The following is a 23,665-nucleotide window of genomic DNA, read 5'->3' as shown; positions in this document are numbered from 1 at the left end:
AATTGGGCAGGCAGGCAGGTAGGCAAGTGGTTGGGAGCCAGCAGTCCTGGATTGTGAGAGGGAAGTCAGACAGCCCTCGAGGTGTCCCAGATTGGAAACGATGCAGGCTGGGCTGAGGGACACATACCCCTGGGCACAAATTTCATGCACTGAGCCTCTAGTCTATAATAATAAAAGCATAATATACTAATTAGACGAGACATCCTTCCAGACGACCTTCCTGATGAAGCTGGCGCTGTGAGGGAAGCCTGGGACTCGGGTGCCAGAGGAAAGCTGGTGCCAGCAGTGGGGGGAAGGAAGGCCTACTCTTGTAAGGATTTCATGCATCGGGCCTCTAATATATGTATATTCTACAATATATGTTTAAGAAAGTAATTAATGTGTTCTGGAGTTGCTACTTCACAACTCCAGACCTCTGAGTTTTCTATTCATCTCTTAAATTCTTAATCTTTACTGCTACTAAGCAGATCACCTCTTTCCATTTTTTTCAATATTTATTTTTCCTATTGTTTTTTATTTGTCTGCTTTCCATATATACTCTAATCTTTGTTAACTAAACTAACAGAATCAAACGCAGGAAATATGAAGACTTACTAGGAAAAATATTAATAAACCACACATGGACATGATTACTATCCATATTTTATTTAGCTTGGGAAGAAAAAACAATTTGCAATCTGGTCAGTTTTGGTTTTCATTTCTTGGTCTTCATCAATAGCCATTTTTGGGTTCCTGAGTGAATGCTTTTTAGGATTATCTGGGAATACAGGACACTGAAATATTATTGAATTCACATAAAACTAATGTAAAACAGTGTTAGAGAATATTAAAGAAATACATTTGTCTCTTCATTTTCACAACTTATTGTGCTTTTAAAAAACCACTGTGTTTGAAGTAAAATCGTGCATGTGGACATCAAGTATAGACCCTGCCCCACTTAAATCCCCTACACACACACACACACACACACACACACATTGTGGCATCATCAGATAAATTTTAACTTAAAAACTGATATAATTCTTAAAACAAGGAAATTAAAATAGCCGAAGATCAGAATAAATATAAGTAAGTCACTTATTAGGAGACTTCACCAAGCATCCCCTGGTTTGGCTTCCTCTGACCCCAGAAGCGGCTGAAGAAAAAACTACAATTCCCAGAATGCTTAGAACGCGCGTCGGCCTAGAAACGCTCTAAGTCCCGCCCCCTCACTTCGGCAACGGGAAGAACTGTGAAATGCTCTTCTCCTATTGGTGGGCTATCGGAGAGGTCAATTGCAGAGTTCTCACCGCCTTCGCTCCTTGCAGCCCGCCGGTTCTCCGCCCGTTACCAAGATGGCGGCAGAGGCAGCCGGTGGCAAGTACCGGGGCACAGTCAGCAAAAGCAAAGACCCCTCGGGGCTGCTCATCTCTGTGATCAGGTGAGGGAGGCAGGAGGCAGGGTCAGGGGACAAGGCGGCGGGCAGCGGCTCCACCTCCGCTTGGCAGGGAGAAGGGCGAGCTGGGTTCCGCCCTGCCGACCCTCCCCGCCCCTTCCCTCCTGGCCTCTCCCAAGCCCATCCCAGGGTCCCCACGGACCCCCCAGAGTCCGGGGGCCAGGCTGGAGGGAGGAGCCTCGCCTGGGTCTTTTCTCTGGGGCCAGAGCTGCCCAGGGGGATGCCCAGGCCCTGCCCGCACGCCGTGGGGCGTGGTGGAGGGAACCAGGTGTGCTCAGGTAGCCCGTCCTGCACCTGATGGTGGATTTCCCCCTGCAGCGCTCCCAGGAGGGGGCTCCGTGCCCGGGACTTCGGTGTAGGATAATGTTGTCACACTTTGGACACCTCCAACCACCTGTGAATGGCCACCGCCTCTCGGGCAGGAGCCTGGAGTGAGCCGGTGGAAGGGCTGTGGGTCTGAAGGCACGCATCCATTTTCGATTTTTTTTATTCTGCTCCCTTTCCTGGTCTATTCCTTAAGAAGGAAAGAAATAAATGAAACAAATTTCAAGTTACCCTCTGTACACATTTTCCCCCCAGAATATATTGTGGGAGTGGGAGTGGCAGGCCTTTTATGGCTTTTTTTTTTTTTTAAAGTGAAATAAATTGAAGATGTGGGAGTCCTTTCAAGTACCATTAAGAATGATAGAGGGAGTGGCTAAAAAACAACCAGAATAAAACGCAGCACTTTTTTTTTTACGTTGTTGACATTTGAATTTCAACTCGAGTATTTCCCTTGAAATAAAACGTGAATGTCCTCACCCTCCTCCCCGCCTATGGCAAACTTTTGGTTCAGTTCTTGGAGGGCTCTCGCACTGTCCTGATCTTTTTAAAATTCAGGCCCAATAATATCTGGTACTTAATAAGTTCTTGAATGAGTGCACAGATCGAACTTTTAAAACAGCCTGCCTTTCCTGGACTTATAAAGACCCATCTCATGTGTTATTTAGGAACCTCTAGTTTAAGATTATGACATGAAATCATCATTACTAAATATTTTAAAGGATTCAGATGATAATTCTCTGTATGGAAATACTTAATATACTTGGTAGACCAAGCACAGGAAATGCTGTTGTATTGTGGACTCGTTTTTCTTGCTGTGACAATACACAGGTAGTGCAGCTGTTTCACAATATTCGAATATTTGTGGCTTCCCATCCGAATCCCCTTGGAAATACAACACCTGATTTATGTGGATTCTTTTTTAGACTAGTTCACTTTTTTTTCTGCCTTGCAGTCAGCATTCATTTAAGCAGTGCATATTTCTTGCCTGTCTGTAGCATGGTGCCAGGCACTTATATGTACCAGTACTTTGGAAATATTTATTGAATGAATGAGTGAATGCCTTGAGTATTACAAAGACTAATTTGACATGATGTAGACTATAGTTGAGGGATAAAATATGTAAGTAAAAACTATGACATGAGACCAGAAGAGACAGATGGAATGCAGTGGGAATCCCCGGGAAGGAGTGATTATTTCCCAGTGAAAGTGGAGTGGGGAATTAGGGAAGTTAGCAGCTGTATACAAATGCACCATCTCACTGGTGTACTTATGATTCTGTAGGTGTTAACCATTTCTTTTATGCTATATATCAGGTTTTTTTAAAATGCAGTTAAATTGACCCTAATGTTCTATATTTGAAAAAAGCTTTAAAAAAGAAACTAAAGCTTTGCTATTGATACTGATTCAAAAACATCTATTGCTTTTGGTTGCCTTTGTGTTTTGTAGGGGAAATTTCCCAAAGCTGGGTGATGTGGGTGTGATTTTGTGGTTTATCCATCCATTTCCTATGTCCATGCTTATTACCCTCTCATGATCACCCTGATTTAGTCCCAGTACATTTCTTTTTTTTTTACTCTGACTTCTGTTGCATATTTTTGTTTTCATTTTTCTTCCTTATTTTTGACCACCTCAGACCATTTGAACAACACTTTTTATTTTGTTATATCTATTACCAGCATGATCTAAATGGAGTGTCCACAGCTGGCTTTCTGGGTTAAGGAAACTGGATCATTTTTACATGTGACCATTTTAAGACTGATGTTGTTGATGTCAGAATGTTGATGTTTATATTTCAGCACCTCTTTGAGTTACAGGGCAATTTTGGCATTGTAGTGAGGGTGTTGCTAACTCTCCATTCTTGTTTCCTCCCGGATGTGCTTTTGAACCTACCCAGTGGTTTAAATTTCATAAACAGTGTCAGTGAATGAGAGGAGGATGGTAGTGTTACTTTGGTGTTCAGGTTGGGGAGAGTCAGGGGAGAGAACTTCAGGGAACAGAATAGGGAATGTAGTTGCTAAGAGAGTAGATATGAAAATTTCTCATCATAAGAAAACATAACTGTGAGGTGATAGATGTTAACTAAACATACTGTGGTAATAATTTTGCAACATACACAGAGATCATATTTATACCTTAAGTCAGTGGTCGGCAAGCCGCGGCTTGCTAGCCACATGTGGCTCTTTGGCTCCTTGAGTTTTTAGCAAAGGCCAGTTCAAGAGTACCCTAATTAAGTTAATATCAATGTACCTACCTATATAGTTTAAGTTTAAAAAAAATTGGCTCTCAAAAGAAATTTCAATCGTTGTACTGCTGATATTTGGCTCTGTTGACTAATAAGTTAGCCGACCACTGCCTCAAATGAATACATTGTTAAATGTCATTTATATCTCAATAAAACTGGAGAAATTTTCCTCCCTGTAGTTGCTGCTTTGTTTATCTGCTCAATTTGTATTCTCTGTGTGACCCTTCTTGCAACATTGTCCTGATGATTCCTAATTCCTGGTATAAAACTTTGGTTACCTACTCTTACCCTTAACCTCTTTTCAAACTCTCAAAGATTGTAGCTTTCCTGGTTGCTTTGGCAACAAGCCTCAAAAAGAAAAACCAATTTTAGGCTCATGTTAATAACATCTCAACTACATCTAAAGGATACATGGAACTGGATGTGCCTGCTCTCTTTCATGTTTCCTTGGCCCCATCATTTTGTCACAGTAAATTACTTGTTCGTGAATGAGACCTCTGTCCTCTGAAAAGTTTGTTTAGTTTAGCTTTAACTTTTTATATCACTAAGCAGTTGTTTTTCTTTTTTGAATAGTGAATGTTAAAAATTCTCCCTCACTTTTCTTTTTCAGATATGTAAAAAAGGTCATTTCTAAACTACATTATGTATTGATAAGTTTTTATGTATTTTTAATTTTTTTTAATATATTTTATTGATTGTTTTACAGAGAGGAAGGGAGAGGGATAGAGAGTTAGAAACATCGATCAGCTGCCTCCTGCACATCTCCTATTAGGGATGTGGCCGCAACCATGGTACATGCCCTTGACCAGAATCGAACCTGGGACCCTTCAGTCCGCAGGCTGACCCTCTACCACGGAGCCAAACCAGTTAGGGCTTTTTAATATATTTTTAAATGCTATTCCTATTTGTTAGAAGAGCATTTATTATAATTGTCTTTTAACACTGGATAAAAAAATGTACAGATGAATACACAGATGACCTAAGGACAGAGTAGAGTAGACATGCTAATGTATATCCAAATCTCATCTTACTCTTAACCTCTTCAAACTCTCAAAGGTACCAGGGTTTCTAACCAGGGTACCAGGTAGTTAAATAATGACTATTTTGCTAGTGTGGCAGTCCATCAAAGTAACTGAAAGGTGAGGAACAGTATAATTGTAAAGAAAGTATTACATTCGGCAGGTGTGCATTTTTTAAAAGTACCTTGAGACTCAGACATGAAATTCTTAACCATTTAAAAAGTACTAGAAAAGTGTCAGGACAGTCACATAGGGTGTACTCTGGGCTTTGCAAAGAGGTCCTCAGGCGGTGAGGAGGGGCTTCGCTGAGCCCAGGGCTTGGGATTGTCTGTCCGCCTGCTGCTAACTGCAGGCTTTGGTTTGAAGTCTTGCCCACTGGCCCCTTAAAACGGAACTCATTGGATGGACAGAGTCCTGACTCCCTGCTGATGCACACTTTGGACAGTTTGATGCCCTTGTCCACGCACAGCATTTTCCTGCTTTACTATCAATCCTCCACCCCCACCTGCTCGCCTTGTGTTTGGTGGGAAGTTGGAGCAGGAAGCCTTTCTTTCTAAACAGGAAATAAGCACTGTGACACACTGTGAAGTTTGGGAGATGCTCTTTTGATTTGTGAATTCTTGTCAGATTTTTAATTGGGAAATGTGTCTACCCCTTACTGCTAGGTGATTTGCTTTCCAATTAATGGTTGACTCTCTTCTCTATTAGTTGGTCTTTAATAGCTAATTTAATTGGGAAGGCAAACTTGACTGTGACTTGAGGAGACCTTACAGACCCCTCAGAGTAGAGATTTTGTAGACAGACGTTTCAGATGTCAAGGAGGTTTGAAGGAATTGAAGGTTCAACTTTTGAAGATGGAATTTCAAAAACCAAGCAAATCCTTCATTGAGAATGCCTGTTAAATTGCACAGAGTATTTTGGTCAGCCCCATATTTGATCCATTGAACACTGTCGAGGGGTTCAGGCTTTGATGAGAGTGTTGACCAGGCAGCTGTTTATGAATTTATATATTCTTAAGGAATATTTATAAATATTATATTTTTTAAACAAGTGGGATCATACTGTGTATACTTTAAAACTTTGTTCATTTGTTTTACTTTATCTTTGAGATATTTTCTAGAAGCACACACTGATTTCTGTCATTCTTTTCAGTAGCTATGTAGCATTTTGTTATATGGATACAGAATAATCTATTGGTTTTTAAACAAACACTGTTAAAACTATATTGCAGTGAGGGGGCATACCCAGGAATTTAAATTTATGGCAGTGACAGTGGAATAGCTGCATTAGAATATGTATATGTGCCTTTTGTATTCTGACAGAGCCAAAGTGTACTTTAGAAAGATGATAATTTACACTCCCATAAGTGGTATATATCAGTGGTTTGTGTTTTCATTCTTTTGGCAGTGTTTTTTTTTTTTTTTTCAGAGCAGAAGTTTTTTTATTTTAATGAAGCTCAGTTTATCAATTATTTCTTTCATTGATTGGTTCTTTGGTGTTGTATCTAAATATTATTGCCATATCTAAGATCATTAAATTTTCTACTGTGTTACTTTCTAGGAGTTTTATATGTGTTACATATTTAGTTGATTTTTGTGAAGGGTTTAAGATCTGTGTGTACATTCATGGTTTTGCATGTGGTTGTCCAGTAGTTCTACCACCATTTGTTGAAAGATTATCTTTTCTCCATTGTTGAATATATGTTGGATCTTCAGCAATGTTTCATGCTTTTTGTCCTCTTGCTATGTACACTTGTCATTGCAACATTTTCCTTTATAAAAATTATATCTCACAAACATAAAAAAAATATAGTCATAAAAGAGAAACATTGTCCAACAATCTCATTTCCCAAAATACTTCCTCACTTCCTTTTCTAAAGGTTTTCATGTGGATGCTGTCCACGTGCATACAAAGAATAATTGTTGTAATTATAACAAAGTTAACATTTTTAGCATAACAAAACCTTTTCATGTTAATGTGTAGTTATATAAATACTTTTAAGTGGAAGAATTAAATATAAAGAAATTACAGAGAAGAAAATATAAATTACTCATATTCTCTTCATCTAGAATTAACTACTCTTAATAACTTTGCTTTCAATTTTTAAAAAAATCACTATATTGTTATAAAAATAGTATGCACTCATTAAAGGAATTGAAACAATGGAAATGCAGCAAAATGTGAAGATGAAAAAAATTTCAAACTTTATCCTCCATAAGTTTCCTGTATTGAAATTAGATGAACCTAATTCCAGACATATTTCTTACTCTGTGTATGAAATGTTGGATGGATTGATAGAAATAATTTTTTAAAAATAAATATGGGCCCTTGCCTGTATGCTGACTTATATGCTTACTTTGTCTCCCTTTTTCAGGTATACATATGTAAAGTGCACACATATTAACTGTATGGCTTGATGAATTTTTACCTGTATAATCACATCAAAATAGAGAACACTTTCAGCATCCCTGTCAATTTTTCTACAGTGTTTTGTGTGTGTGTGTGTGTGTGTGTGTGTGTGTGTGTACAGATACCCTCTTGTTCCAATACCATTCATTGAAAAGACTATCCTTTCTTCACTGAATATCTCTGTACCTTTGTAAAAAATCTTTTGATTAATGTGGGTCTGTGTCTTGACTTAGTTGGTTCCATTTATCTTCTTATCTTGATGACAATACTTGTATAAATTGTGAAGATGCATGGTGTAAGCTCTCCAGCTGTATCCTACGTTTTAAAAGTTGTTTTTGCTGTTCTAGGTCCTTTGCATTTCTGTATCAATTTTAGAACTAGCTACTCAATTTCTACAATAAAACCGGATGGAATTTTAGTTGGGGTTGCATTGAATGTACAGATTAAGATGGGAGAATTGACATCTTAACTGTATTGAGTCTTCTGATCCACGAACAGAGTATATCCCTCCATTTAATTTTTCTTTAATTTCTCAGCAGTTTACAAAAACTAGATATCAATGTATAAGTCCTACATTGTTTGTCAGAGTTATTTCTGTTGTTTTAGGCCACTCCAAGTTGTCCCACAGCTCATTGAATGCTGAGGTTCATTTTTTCCTCATTCTTTTTTTCTTGGCGTTTTCTTTTGGTATAGTTTGTATTGGTTGTGTTCAAGTTCACTGATCTTTTCTACAATTCCTAATTTGTTAATTCCATGGTAAGTCATTTTTTAATCTGTTGTATTGATCTCTAGAAGTTTGATTTGGGTGTGTGTGTTTAAATATGTTTAATGTCTGGTTACATGTTTGCTCTTTTTATAGTTTCTTGAACATACTGAATACAGCTATCATAAATGTTTTAATGTTCTTGTGTACTAATTTCATCATCTTTTTACTTTTGGGTAGTTTTAGTTGAATAATGTTCCCCGCCTTCCTTCTACTTTTTGGATAGTAGATATTGTAAATTTTACCTTGTAGGGCACTGATATTGGATGCCTCTATTTTCCTATAAATATTCCTGAGTTTTTTTCTGGGATGTGATTAAGTTATTTGGGAACATTGGGGTCTTTTCAGGTCTTGTTTTAAATTTCTCTAATTGGGAACAGAGTGACATTTAGTCTAGGGCCAATTTTGTCTCACCAAGATAGCAAAATCCTTTTGAGTACTCCTCCCAGTGCTCTGTGACTGATGAGAGTTTTGGATTGGACCAGATTTCGGATAATTGTTCCCATTAACCCTCTCAGGTGGTACTTTTCCTGGCCTTGAGTAGTTTCCTCTCAGGCTTATGCTGAGGACTGGAGGAAGACCCTCTAACACATGTGTCAAACACAAGGCCCGCGGGCCAAATCCAGCCCGCCAGGCCTTGCAATGTGGCCCGCACCACGCTGTCATCACTGCACTCCGCTGTCAGTTTATGACATTGTCAGTTTATGACTGTTCAGTAAACCATTCGGCCCGCGATTTAGGCTGGATTTTAGATTTTGGCCCCTTCTCTGATTGAGTTCGACACCCCTACACCTCCCAGTGCTGAGGGAGCTCTTTCCTCTCCACAGCTCTGCCCTGCAAGCTCTGCCTTAATGTCCAAGTTTGAACCTGTTTTGTTTTTTTGTAAGTCGTTTTAGGTGGCTGTATATGCTCAGCGAGGAAGAATAAGGTAATCAGAGGTGTATATAAAATTTTGGCATGGACATGAACTAGATATCTTGGCACTAGTTGGTCTTTCTGACTTTTTAGTAATTTGCGGTGTATTTAATTAAATGGCTAAATACCTTTAATTCATATAATTCTTTTTTTTCAGAAACTTTTTCCTTCTGAACATTTAGAAATGCTTTGGAATTCTTATATATCTGTGTATGTATTTATTTTTAAGGATATCGTTCTTTTGTGTTTTGCTTATTTAATGACTATGTTAGTTTTGTTAATTGTGAGCCCAAGGTCTCACAATTACGGAGCTGGTAAATGGGTTTTCTGTGGGTGGCATCATACTTTGCCCCTTTTGCTTGCATTTCAATGGTTGCAACCTGTGCTTGCATTTTCCAGTTTGCAGTGATGAGCCTGCTCCCTGTGGCTTCTCTGTTGCTTCCTTCATCTTTAACTGCTTTAAAGCCATGAAATGCGTTATGATCTTTGTCTTTGTAGTATCAGGCCTTTATTTGTAGGGAATTTCACCTTGAGAAAACATGGCAACTCACCATTTAATAGGAAGTTATAATGTAAAATTGTTGTGTACCATTTTACTTGGTAAGGACATTTTAAGATCCTTAGGAGAAACTTTTCTTTAAAAATTTTAATAAAGCTGCTGCAGAAAATAAAGTGGCACATGATTCAAAAGGTGATTTTCCATTTAAAACTTGGTGCCTGTCATTGTGTTATGGGAGACATTTTTTACTCAAAATATAACTTGAGAGCTTGTTAGAAATATAGGCTCTCCGTCATCACCTGACCCACTAGAATCTGCCTTGATTTCCAGGTGATTCAAATACACTTTAAAAACCAATTAGCATTTTACTTTTTTGAAAAAGCTGAGATACTGGCATTGTACCTTTGTTTTAAAAAAAAGATTATTCTTAAGCAATACACACTGAAATACATACCAATAAAAATGATGTGTCTAGGATTTGCTTCAAAGTAATTGTAGCAAGTTTGAGTCAGTGGAGGATGAAGCAAGATTGGAATATGTTTCAAGTTGTTGAAGCTGGGCTTATTCGACAAGTGTCTTAATTTTTGTACATGTTTGGAAATGGTAATAAAATTGTGTGTTTGTGGTGTGGAGAGGGGAGAGTGGGGTTCTGTAGATTAATAAATTGCAGAAATGCTAAATAATGTATCTTCAAGACCTATCCACCCAGCCCTACTCTGACACCCTCCCTCCCAGAGGCACCCTGCACATTACCATATTCAAGTCTCCTGGATGTCTGCGGTTAAGAAACCTTCAATTTGTGTAATCCAGAATTTTCAAACATGACCAAATTACACCTATTAATATCTTACAAAACATCATTTCGCAGGAACTCACCAGAAACTCCACATTAGGCAACAGCATATAGCCTGGAAATGAACAAATACCCTAACAAAAACATTGCACTGGAGGTGAAAAATAAGATCAGTGTGGACAAAGCTTAAGGAGGAGGTGGGGCTTAACATGCAAGAGGGAAAAGAGTCGGTAAGGGAGGTATAGATTTTAACTTGACTTTGTCAACCCTGGACTCAGTTGTATGTGTTAGTAGGGTGATTTTACTTAATTTTAGATAATGGCCTTCTCTGTTGGCTACAAGATTTATAGCTTTTGGTCCCCACAAGTGTTTTGTATAACCGAGTTAATTGAAATATTGAAAAACTGCATGTGTTTGGTGTAGTAATTGGCCCTAAGTGCTGTCTGAAGCAAGACACCAGTGAGTTCTCAATTGACTTTAAAGCAGAAATTGCTTCCTGTCACTTGGTAGTAAATGAATCTTCGTACTGAATTAAGGGATGTTGTTTTTATGCCTCAGAAAACTTTTTCAGAGGGACTTGTTTGTCATCGTGACTTGCTATCAATTGGGATGGAATTGTCTTATATTTTTTTGAGCTCTAATAAGACAATTAGGAAATAAGCAATTGCAATGTGTAATTGAATATAATAAAAACGATTAAAAAGTGTAATGTAGCGCTGACTGGTTTGGCTCAGTGGATAGAGTGTTGGCCTTCAGACTGAAAGGTCCCATGTTCAATTCCGATCAAGGGCATGTATGAACCTTGGTTTCGGGCACATCCCCATTACGAAGTGTGCAGGAGGCAGCTGATCCGATGTTTCTCTCTCATCGATGTTTCTAACTCTCCCCCTCTCTTCCTCTCTGTAAAAAAAATCAATAAAGTATATTTTAAAAAAGTGAAATGTAAATTTGGTTATGCTTTAAGTGAAGCCATATCTAGTATGATTTTATAGTGATACACATCTCAAACATTTCTTTTATGTGTGATTTTTTTTTTACCGATAATTCAGAATTATGAGGGTTTGTTATTTTTATAACAAACAGAAGCATTAATAGACTGCCTATTATACACAGAGTGTTCTGCTTAGAATTAACTATCTTTGAAGACCTCCTTCTTAGCTAGTTTGATTAGTGCAAAAAAGAGCCATCTCTTTTCCTCCTTTTCAGTTCCTGCTTTCACTCAACTCATACTTGGCACTGCCTTCAGTTCCCTGCTGAGAGGGTACGTGTTTGTTGCTGTCAGGAATTTCTTAGGTCGGCTGTTTGGCACTTTAGAGGGAAAGAAAATCTGATGCTCACCTTTTGAGACAAGGGCTAAATAGACCTAATAGTGTAACCTAATATCTCCTGGTAAAAAGCAGTTTGGACAGAAAATAGGATAATATTTTGAAGAATTGTGTCAGCTCTAGACTCTTTTTTTTTTTCTTGTGTTGGCATCAATAGCAAAGAGGAATATTATGCTTTGATTGGTTGAATGGCCGACCAGACACTTAGCATATTAAGCTTTTATTATAGGATAATGTTTTCTTTATTGTTTTAAGTGAAATATTTATTTTAGAATTTAAGACTTGTTTAAAGTTGCATCCTAGTGGAACTGGAATCTGTCATTTTAACAATGACACCAATATAACTGACTATGTTTCCCTTTTTGAATTGGCTACTAGGAACCCCAGAGTTAGCTTTGGGGGCTCATTTAAACTACCCTGTTTCCCCCAAAATAAGACAGTGTCTTATATTAATTTTTGCTCCCAAAGATACGCTAGGTCTTATTTTCAGGGGATGTCTTATTTTTCCATGAAGAATACACATTTATTGTTAAATGAAAATAAAGGAAATTTATTACCTGTATATGATACGGTAGTACCGTAGTTGTCAACACAAACCAGAAAAACTGTGAATCCTACAGTATCAAGAATTTACTCATTCAATGGCAATCATGTCATCATTTTCTGTAACATCATCATAACAATCCAATTCCTGAATTTCCTGGTGAATTTCTTGTGACTCCATTTCTTTCAGAATCAGTGGACCAAATCTCTCATGTTTAGCAATAGCACTGTCTTTAAATGAGTACTTATTGTCAAGGTAGCCTGCTCGCAGTGCATTTGCAATGCAACTGTCAGTGATTTTCTCCCATGAATTCTTCACCCAAGCCACAACTTCTTGCAGTTTAGGTTTTACAAAGTTTCCAGGCTGATTTCTCTCCATTCTATTTTCAATGTAGTCATTAATTTCCATGTGCAAATTGTCTTTGAATGGCTTGTTTATTGCAATATCAAGAGTGTGGAGATAGGCCATCATTCCTGCGGGAATCATTATCTGATCTATTTTTCTTTCATGAAGAAATGTCTTCATGTCTTTAGCGCGGTGAGTGCTGGCTACATCCCAGACTAGCAGATCTCTGGCTCCCTCGCATAACAAGTGGCAGCATTAAATCGACCCACTTCCTTATAACTGCTTGTGTGGCCCAGGCTTTTTCAGTTTCAAGAATAAAAACACCCAAAACATGTTCAATCTTTTCCTTCTTGCCCTTAGAAATGACTAAAGGTGGGATTTTAGTGCCACCCAGACGAATTGCCAAAATACAGGAAACACGTGCACTTTCATAAGCAGTGGAGGGAATGTACACTAAGGAGGCACCCCGCTGTTCAATTGTTGTTTGAGATGATTGGCTCATAAATACTACAGTTTCATCCATAGCAGTCATGTTGGAAAGATTGTATTTAGAGAAGTCAGCATCATCAATAAAGGACTTGAATACAAGTGCTCGCTTAATAACTTGAGTATCTTCCAACCTAAACAATGTTGTAGATCTTTTTAAAGACAGTTCACTTCGCTGAAGGAAATTATCCAGCCAGTGTTATGATGCTTTGAAGTCTTCAGGGGCTATGTCAAACTGTGGTGCCATTGCAAGGGCAAATTCTTGAATCTGAGCCCTATTCACAACCAAAGCCTTTGCTCTCCTGTCAACAACCCATTCACAGATCAGGTCTTCCAGCTCGGAAAATAATGGTTGCCAACCTGATCCACACTTGTGCTTTTTAGCATTTCCCTTGTCCACTTGTTCAATGAGGTTATCATACTCTGCTCGCCATTTTCGGACCAATTGGATACTCAACATCTTCTTTTTGCAGAAAGCAGTAAGATTTTGGCCCCAAGAGTCTTCCATGATTCCTTTCTTGTACTCCACGAAGTAGCTTTTTCTTTTTGCGTTCATTTCTAGGGGTAAAAAAAGGAATTGGGGTATCAAGGTGGGGGGAGGGGGATCACTTAAAATGACACAGAGGGGATCAGAGGGGGGAATCAAAATGGCACAGGAGAGTCAGAGGGGGGATTACCATTTTAGTAACCCCTTTTGATCCTCCTGTGTCATTTTGATTGCCCCCTGTGATCCTCCTGTGTCATTTTAAGTGATCCCCCTCCCCCCACTCCTGTGCCACTGAACACCTTCACCATACATCCCCCCTACCCCTTTATCAGATATTTACCCCCTGGGGCCTGCCTGGGGACTGTCACTGGGCTTGCTGGGGCCTGGATCTGGGCTGGAGCAGGGTCTGCCACTGACTGAGAACCTTCAGTCATCATGAGGGCAGCCGCGAGCATCAGGTAGTGTCACCAGAGACAGACCAGCACTCACCACCTTCGCAGCATCCCGTCCCGCTCTAATCCTCCTGTTCTACACGCATCTGCGGAAGTCTCCTCCTCTCTCCCGCCCCTCACTCACTCCGACCTCTGCTCCGCCTCCACACAGCAGTGATGTCAGGACTCTGCATAATGTCACTGGTTGCTAGACGCCAGTCGGGGTGGCCCTAGCGACCAGTTTACGGTAAATTAATTTTCATTCTGAGACAGAGCCTAGGGGGCCTTATTTTTGGGGGAATGCCTTATATTTCATTCAGAAGGAAACCTGTAGGTAGGTCTTACTTTCAGAGGATGTTTTATTTTTGGGGAAACACTGTATGTTTGCCCAAATGACCAGAATACTTGTGTTTTACATTTATATGGCATTGTTTTATTTTGCATCTCTTTAAGGGGTTCTACTTTCTCATTTGTATTTCCCTCCCTCCCTCCCTCCTCCTCCTTTTCCTTTCTCCCTTCTTATTTTTTAATCCTTACTTGAGGATATGCTTATTGATTTTAGAAGGGAGGGAGAGAAAAAAAGAGAAATATTGATGTGAGAGAGAAACATTGATCAGTTGCCTTTCGGACATTCCCTGACTGGGAATCAAACACTCTAACTTAGTATTTGTCCTGACCAGGAATCGAATACATAACCTTTCTGTATATAGGAGGATGCTTCCTCCAACTGAGTCACACTGGCCAGGGCTTTATTATCTACACTAGAGGCCCGGTGCATGAAATTCATGCACAGGGGTGGGTGTGTGTCCCTCAGCCTGGCCTGCACCCTCTCCAATCTAGGACCCCTTGGGGGATGTCCAACTGCTGGGTTAGGCCTGCAGGATTGAGCCTAAACCAGTAGTCAGACATCCCTCTCACATCTGGGACCACTAGTTCCTAACGATTTGCCTGCCTGATTGCCCCTAACTACTTCTTCCTGCCAGCCTAATCACCCCCTAACTGCTCCCCTGCCAGCCTGATTGTCCCAACTGCCCTCCCCTGCTGGCTTGATCACCCTCAACTCCCCTCCCCTGCAGGCTTGATTGCCCCAACTGCCCTCCCCTGCTGGCCTGGTTGCACCCAACTGCCCTCCCCTGCAGACGTGGTTGCCCCTGACTTCCCGCCCCTGCCAGCCTGGTTGCCCCCAACTGCCTTCCCCTGCTGGCCTGATCTCACCCCCAAGTGCTCTCCCCTGCCAGCCTGATGACCTCCAACTACCCTCCCCTGCTGGCCTGGACGCACCCAGCTGCCCTCCCCTTCTGGCCTCTTCACCCCCCAACAGCCCTCCCTGTGGCCATCTTGTGATGATGTCGCACTATACCACCTACCTAGGCTTTTATTATATAGGATTCTTATACAAGTCATTTCAGATCTTTTTTTGGAAAGAGCTAGGATAGAAATAAAATGAAACTTGGAAATAAATATTGTTAGTCAGTTCATTCCTGGTTGAAGGCTATCATTCTTTGCATGGGTACTAACCTCCAAGTAACTTCAAAGAACACTTTCAGTGTGAAATCCCACAGAACTGTAACTGATCTGGCTCTCAGGCTCCTCTCTGACCTCATCTCACCCATGTCACCCTTCCTCACTTTTTAAAACCACATAGATCACCTTTCTTTTCCTTCTCTGAGCAGACCAAACACTTCCTGCTTCATGGCCTATCTTCTGTTTCTCTGGAATCAGCTTTTCTGGATATGCCACCTTCCTCCCCCTCATGCCTAGAAAGCTCCATTCAAATACTGACATTATGGGAGAGGCCCTTTCTGGACTTTATAAGTAAAATGGTCCCCATCCTCCTACTCTGCCTTCCATTTTCCATAGCTGCTACTCCCTGCCTCCACGTGTTACATGTTTCTCTATTTGTTTCATTGCTTTCCAACAAGAATGTAAGCTTAATGAGGGAGGGATTTTGTTTTACCACAGCTGAATCTCTAGTTGCTTAGAACTGTGCTTGCCAAGTAGTAGGTGCTTAATAACTATTTGTTGAATAAATAAACGAACTAAGTAGGGTCACAGTTCTATTGTCTGTCCTTTCCTAGATATTTTTGAACAGGCTTTACTTCGCGGGAGATAATTTGGCTGCGGTTGTTTCTTAGCACAGGGAACTGCTCTCTGTGCCTCCTTCAGATCCTGCATCTGGCTGCTGCCCATTAGTTAGCTTTTCCTAAGCACTTAGTGCACCCAGCACTAAGAATACCGAGAAAGGTCTGGCCTGGGATATAAATAAATATCTCCTGGCTTTTGAGTGGGGGAGGGATTAAGGAATTTGGGCTAAAATCATTTTGATTTCACAGGTGACTGACTTTGTTCCTAATGATGGATAAGTCCACACTTCAATTGCACTTTATATTTACAAAGTCCATTACACACCTCTTCAATCCTTACCACCACTTGGGGAGGCAGGTATTCTTACTAACTTGTCTCTTTGACAAGGAAAGGAACAGATTCAGAGAAGTTAGTGACTTGTCCAAGGTCAGAGAACTTTGAAGTTGCAGACACCTCCTGTTTGCCATATTGAATGAGAATGGTCAGAACGATTTCTGGTGTATTTCTGATGGTAGTATTCCACGTCTGTCTTCTTAATTTTTGCATCTTCTTCTTCTGTCTTTGACTGAAGGTTACTGTTCCTCTTGAGTGATGGGTTACCTTTGGGTGGCTAACCTTATTTTCATAGGTGTGCTTTTTCTTTTATTTAATCTTCCTTTTGTCTTTTTAAAGAGTAATATCGCCTTTTGTGTACTTTGTCTTGCCTGCATTCCACTGCTTTATTAAGTCCAAAGTGAAAGCAAAATTGCTCCCTAGAAGGAGCCAGTGATGGTGACTAGTTATTTTCCTTTCAAAACACTTGACCAGCTACACCGAAATACAGAGGCTATGGAATACTACTCAACCGTAAGAAAAGCTGAAATACTGCCACTTACTACAACATGGATGGACCTTGAGAATATTCTGCTAAGCAAAATAAGTCAGTCTGAAAAAGCCAAGAAACGTATGATTTCACTCATATGTGGAATATAAAACAAGAACTCAGATACAGACTACAGTATGGTGGTTACCAGAGGGAAGGGGGTGGGAGGGTAGTAAAGGGTAAAGGGGCCAAATATATGGTGAAGGAAGATGATTTGACCTTGGGTGGTGGGAACACAATGCAATATACAAATTATGTATCATAGACACGTACCCTTGAAACTTACATAATCTTATTGACTAATGTCACCCCAATAAGTTTAATAAAAAAAAAAGGATGATTCTGTAACCTGAACGCATCTTGGGGCGGCAACTTTAAACTGTTTGTTCTCTGCTCATGTCTTTTAGCTCATGCTTTTTAAACCTTCTTGTTCAGATGTGATGTTACCACTGAAACTACTGCTTAGTGCTCTTTTTACATCTTCAGCTGTCAGCTCTTCTCTCGACTGATTATGGTGCAGTCCGCAGCTCAAGAGCTGAGGCAGGAAGGGTAGGATTTTGTAACATTATAGTGGAAAGGGCATGGCCTTTGCAGTCAAGTATACTTGGTTTTCATCCCAAATCTGATATTATTACCTGTGTACATGTATGCAAATTACTCTGCCTCTCTGTTCCTCTGCTTGTTATCTGTGGTATTGTCTGTGAAAAGGGTGGTGGTATTATGTCACCACACTATTTTGAGGGTCACCTTAGATTATGTGTGCAAGGTAGCCCTGCATGGCCTTGTGTGTAATAGACACTCCATTTCATAGTTTCACTTCCTCTTCCAAAATGTAGTATATTTGTGCTCTTAGTTTTAAAATCTTCCAAATAGAGGGTGAATGTTAGCTGCTTTGTTAGCACTCAATATCAAAGGGATCTTGGATAATTTTTGGACTCCATAAAAAATGCAGTGTAGCCGAAACCGGTTTGGCTCAGTAGATAGAGCGTTGGCCTGCGGACTGAAGGGTCCCAGGTTCGATTCTGGTCAAGGGCATGTACCTTGGTTGCGGGCACATCCCCAGTAGTGGGGTGTGCAGGAGGCATCTGATCGATGATTCTTTCTCATCGATGTTTCTAACTATCCCTCTCTCTTCCTCTCTGTAAAATATCAATAAAATATATTTTACAAAGTAGTTTCAGGCTAGTGCCCAGATGGTGGGCTATGGAATCTCTTCCTGTTGGACTGGCCACACCATATTGAGGGAATGTTGTGTTCAGTGCTCAGTAGCTCATCTTCAGAGGCAGGACAGGGAGGCTTTGAAGAAGCAGACTGCCCAGCTGCTACTGCAAAGCTCTGGGCCTGGAACTCCACACAGCCTCTTCATTGGTAGAAAGAGTGTAATAATGGCACCTCCCTCGTAATTGTTGTCAGGAATAAATGAACTATTATGTTTCTACCACTTAGATGGATGCCAGGCATGGAGTGGGTGTTGTGTGAGTGTTAGCCACTGTTGAGGGGACCTCAGAGGATAACAAGCAGGATGGTGGGCTTCCGTGTTGTGTAAGAAACAGTTAAAGAAATTGGAGGTGTTTAACCTGAGGAAGAAGGAAGTGTTGAGAGGCCTTTACCATTTAAAGAGAAATGTTGGGGAAGAGGAAATAAATTCATTTTGTGTTACTGGGAAAGGTGGAACCAGGATCGATGGGTAGACATTATGAAGAGGCTTATTTTATTTTTTTATTTTATTTTATTTTATTTTATTTTATTTTATTTTATTTTATTTTATTTTATTTTATTTTATTTTATTTTATTTTAATAAAATGCTTTGTGATAAGGGGAGGCATTTAAAATTGCACTGAATTGCTTTTTGAGCTAGCAAGTTCTCCATCACATGGAGCAGGGGTCTTCAAACTACGGCCCGCGGGCCACATGCGGCCCGCAGAGGAGTCTCATCCGGCCCGCCAGGTTTTTTGGGCAGTGAGCGCAGCCGAGGTGTTACAGTAGGAATTAGTAGTTCATATAGTCCGGCCCTCCAGCTCTCTGAGGGACCGTGATCTGGCCCCCACTTTAAAAAGTTTGAGGACCCCTGATGGAGGCTTAAGGAGGCCTCCTGACTTGGCTGTAGGGTGGCCTAGTTCATCGGTCGCCATCTGGTGGTCCATGAGGTTCAAAAGGTTGGCGACTGCTGACCCAGATGACAGTGTTCTCTTCTACCTGCTGTCAGCTCAGATCAAGTAACTGGCTTAAAGTAAGATGACTTCACACTGGAATTTGCTGGGTGTTGGTAGCATGCCTAGGAACTTTCTCCCTGGAATTAGTCTGTTCTGACGGCTATCATTCATTCATTTCGTAAATATTCATTGTGTAAAGCACTGTATTTCTGGTTTTATTTTGCTGAAATGAAAACAGAGGTTGGAAATGAATTTGTATTTACTTGACATCATGGACTCCTTGGAGAAATCCAGTGAATTACGTTTCATTACAGGAGACAGTTCTCCTTGGGAGTGTTGTATTTTGGGAGTTCTTTTGAGCAAAGCACTGAGTGCCCTTTGTTTTAGACTGCCTTGTCAGGGTGTTTGCTAGCAAGCATCCTTGGAAGATAGAATCTTGTCTTCTAGAGCAGAGGGCAGGCATATTTACTGTCCAGTATGAAAGATTCGGCTTTCTAAGCTCAGGGTTCTCTCCAGTAATTCACAGCGTGTGCAGGCATCCATTTGGGCTTAACCCCAATGAGACTTGCGGGAACGGGCACTGAACAAATATGCTGGTGCTCATGCTACTTGCCCTGCTGTGAGTAATAAAGTCCTTAGTCTGACCCAGGAGTCTTGTGTCTTCTACCAGAATCCACAAAACCGTGGCAGGCTAGCTTGTTAACTTGTAAGTAGGATAAAAATCTCGGACTCTTCACAGTTCTTGACATTAAGGAGGAATAAAGTGAGAATCAGAGGTCAAATCTCATGCCCAGTCAGTGCCAAATGATCTAGGGCTTGGGGGCATGAACTGTGAACCTTTGTCTCCAAAGGATGTTCTTTCCATTACATTGTGGAAAAATGCTACTGCCTTTACTGATTCTCCTCCTACCACCAGTGCTACTGCTACTATACCTATGGTAGCTAGCAACAACAACCAGCATTGTTGAGTTCTAATGATATGCCAGGCCTGTGTAATCTCATTTAATTCTAACCAACAACCCTATAAGGAAGGTATACTTACTAGCTCCTTTTTACAGATTAGTAAAGTGGGATAGGATTACCAAGGTCTCAGGGGCAGTAAATGGTGGGTTCCAGCCCAGGCAGTTTGACTCCAGAGCTTATAACTGTAGCAGTTAGGAGCATAATTAGAAAACAGACCTACCTGGGTTTTGAATCCCTGTCCTGTTTCTTCCCTTGTTGTATGAGGTGGGGCAAACCTCTTCAAATCTCAGCTGCTGCATCTGTAAAGGGGAGGGAGGATAGCAATAGGACCTACTCCAGGGCTGTGTGAAGATCAAACATACATTCTATCAAGTCCGCAGCACAGCTGCTTCTTGGCAGCTACTAAGCCTTTCTAAATATTAGCAGCCATCATTATTATTTTTTATCCTTGCTGCCTTACTGTCCTTTAATTAAATTTTTTAAAATGGTTTTTACTTTCAGAGTTCTCCAATATAAGTATTTTTTACTGAAAGGAAAAAGGTCACTCAGCCCAGTTTACATCAAGAGAAAGAATTACCAATGTGGGGCAACCCTGGCTGATTTCCTTACATAAATACTTTCTCTAAAAATGGAAAGAGCTGAAACCCCCTACAGACCAATTTACTTTTCAGTCTTTATTTTAGGAACTCTTTGATTTTCCTAAATAACCCCTAATGCTTCAGCGATGTGGCGCGCAGGGACAGCTGATGCCAGGGTGAGGTCCTCTCTGGGCCTGACACTGTCCTTAGTGGCAGTGCTGCTGCTTAATGTAAACAGTGTGCAATGTCTGGCATGTTTCCTTCCGCAGGTGGTGGTGGCGAGGAAATCATGCATAGCGGTGTGGTTTGAAAATTTTGTGGCTGTTGGCTTTTACAAGGGAAAGCATAGAGTTAAATATCTAGGGATCTTTCCTTTGGGACAATTGATAAATTGAAGGCATTTTCTGATTGTGCTTTATTTTTTATTAACAGCCCGGAAGGTTTCAGATTTAAAGAGCAAAGTTGTATATCATAGAAACAACAGGAAGACACCCTTAGCTACCCCCAAATAATGCAACTGATGTTGGTAGCTCTGTCTTTGTGACCAAGTTTTCCCTAAATTCTCCGCTCTGATTTATTTGTCACACACTTGCATGGTTTTCTCTACCTGAAAGTAACCTTGGTAAGTGTGGTGTAGGATCACCAGTTGACAGAGGAGGACACAGACCTGGCATGGGAAAGGCCTTTCTTTAAGTCTAGGGGTTCACAGGGTGTTGATTTCCTGAGTGTACCCCACATTCCTTAGAGGCATCACTTTTTTCCTTCCTTACACTCTCCCCTCCACTCCCAATTTCATGCTACATCAGGTCTCTTGGCATCCATAACACATTTACAAAATTCTTTCAGGAGGTTAGATTGAAGCAAAAGACTGGCCTGCTGAATCTCCCTCTGAATTGAAAAAAAAAAAGGTTTATATATTATGTGGCTCATGAATTAAGATCTTTTGGTCTAAGTGACAGTTTGGAGAAGTCTATTGTACAGTATTTTGCTTGCAAATATCTAGGAGTAGATATGTGATTGATTTGCTGACAGACCATATTTGAAAGCAGTACTAATGATGGACTTATAATTGATTACATCCATCAATGAGAGCCTAAAATACCCCTCCCTAAATTAAAAAAGATAAATGAAATAAATTATGCAGAATGTATAGGCTGACAAATCTGAGGGAATTTAATGAAACTCTAAATTACCACAGCCAACAGATAAAAGGAAAAGGTTTCTTTGTTGCTGGTTATAACACTAAATTAAAAAAAATTATCCAAGAAAAATAATAGAGGAAACAAAGATCTGTGGCCTATGCATCAAACTAAAGTTATTGAAAGGTTTTTAATAAGTGTATCTATCTCATTCCCTGTTATTGTTGATTCATATCAATCTTGTTAGTGCTGATGGAAGAATAGCACATTCAGGGACTACCCTACAGTGTAGCTCCTATTATTGCTTTCCTAACAGATTTTAGAGTTAATATGACCTTACAGAGGCCCAATGCACGAAATTCGTGCATGGGGTGTGTGTCCCTTAGCCCAGCCTGCATCCTTTCCAATCTGGGACCCCTCGAGAGATGTACTACTTCCCGTTTAGGCCCATTCCCAGTAGGGTCAGGCCTAAATGCGCAGTCGGACATCCCTCTCACAATCCAGGACTGCTGGCTCCTAACTGCTCTCCTGCCTGCCTTTCTGATTGCCCTAACCACTCCTCTGCCAGCCTGACTGCCCCTACCTGCACTCCCCTGCAGGCCTGGTCACTCCCAAATGTCCTCCCCTGCTGGCCTGATCGCCTACAAGTATTCTCTCTTGCAGGCCTGGTTCCTCCCAACTGCCCTCCCCTGCTGGCCATCTTGTGGTCCACATGGGGGCAGCCATCTTTGACCACATGGGGGCAGCCATCTTTGACCACATGAGGGCAGCCATCTTTGACCACATGAGGGCAGCCATCTTGTGTGTTGGAATGACGGTCAATTTACATATTACTCTTTTACTAGATAGGATTTCTAGGCCACTGGGGGCTCTATACCAAATTGAGGTCATTTATATAAGCTATTTGTGCTCTTGCTGGTGTGGATTAGTTGGTTGGAGCATTGTCTCATGCACCAAAGGGTTGCAAGTTTACTTCCCTGTCAGAGCATATGCCCAGGTGTGGGTTTTTGATTCCTGCTCAGGGTGGGTATAGTAGGCAGCCCATTTATGTTCCTCCTTCCCTCCTTCCCTCTTTCCTTCCCTCCCTCCCTCCCTCCTTCCCTCCTTCTCTCTTTCCCTCCTTCCCTTCTTCCCTTCTTCCCTCCCTCCCTCCCTCCCTCCCTTTCCCTTTCTCTGTCTCTAAAGTCAATAAAAACATATCCTTGGGTGAGAATTAAAGAAAAGCTATTTGGAAGGTGGCTTCTCAGTGTATGAATAAATTTACCAGTTAAGACACTTTCAGCTATATGTAAAAGACAACCAGCTGAAAGTGACCTAAACAGGATAATTAGCATCTTCCTTAGCAAGAAGTCCTGGGGTCAGGCAGCTGCAGGGTTGTCTGCTTTGGTGGCAAAATGACGTCATAGCAGTGGCTTGGCATTTCTCTGAGCTTTCCTGTCCGTGGTTGTGAGATGGCTGAATTATTTGAGTATCTCAGCTTTTATCAGATTATTCCGTGTTGGGAAAAGGGGCCTGCTTCCTATTAATCTTACTTTCAAGTAAAACTTTACCTAGAAATCCTTAGTCTCAGTGGCTAGACTTGTCACTGGGGAGGGAAATGGAATTACCAGGATTAACTCAAATAAATCAAGACTTGCCCAGGGTCTTGCAGAGTTCATGCTGCCTATTATCCAATTACAGTTGGCATGCCAAGGAAAAACTGAACGGAAGGCTCCTTGGATAGGCAACCAGCAAATCCATTTAGATGGGGGCATTGGAATTTACTAAGTAGGTAGTTTCCTATTTTCTTTTAATAAATTGTTTCATTGCCTAGTTAGTGGGATGTATGGGCTAGCTTATTGACTAATTGGTATTTTTTCTTCCAATTA

General features: G+C 40.8%; 1 protein-coding gene across 1 annotated transcript in view; it reads left to right on the top strand.

The window, feature by feature from the left end:
- Positions 1–1,261: 1,261 nt before the first annotated feature.
- Positions 1,262–23,665, top strand: part of EXOC4 (exocyst complex component 4) — a 675,663-nt gene continuing 653,259 nt past the window's right edge. The window contains exon 1 of the mRNA XM_084896566.1: positions 1,262–1,420. Within this exon, the coding sequence (XP_084752692.1) occupies positions 1,335–1,420 (86 nt within the window). The 5' untranslated portion in view covers positions 1,262–1,334. The remainder of the gene's footprint in view (positions 1,421–23,665) is intronic.

Source organism: Pipistrellus hanaki (assembly GCF_964339955.1).
Source record: "Pipistrellus hanaki genome assembly, chromosome: 10".
Lineage (NCBI taxonomy): Eukaryota > Metazoa > Chordata > Mammalia > Chiroptera > Vespertilionidae > Pipistrellus > Pipistrellus hanaki.
The sequence above is the reverse complement of the archived record's forward strand: the minus strand, read 5'-3'. Positions and strand labels throughout refer to the sequence as shown.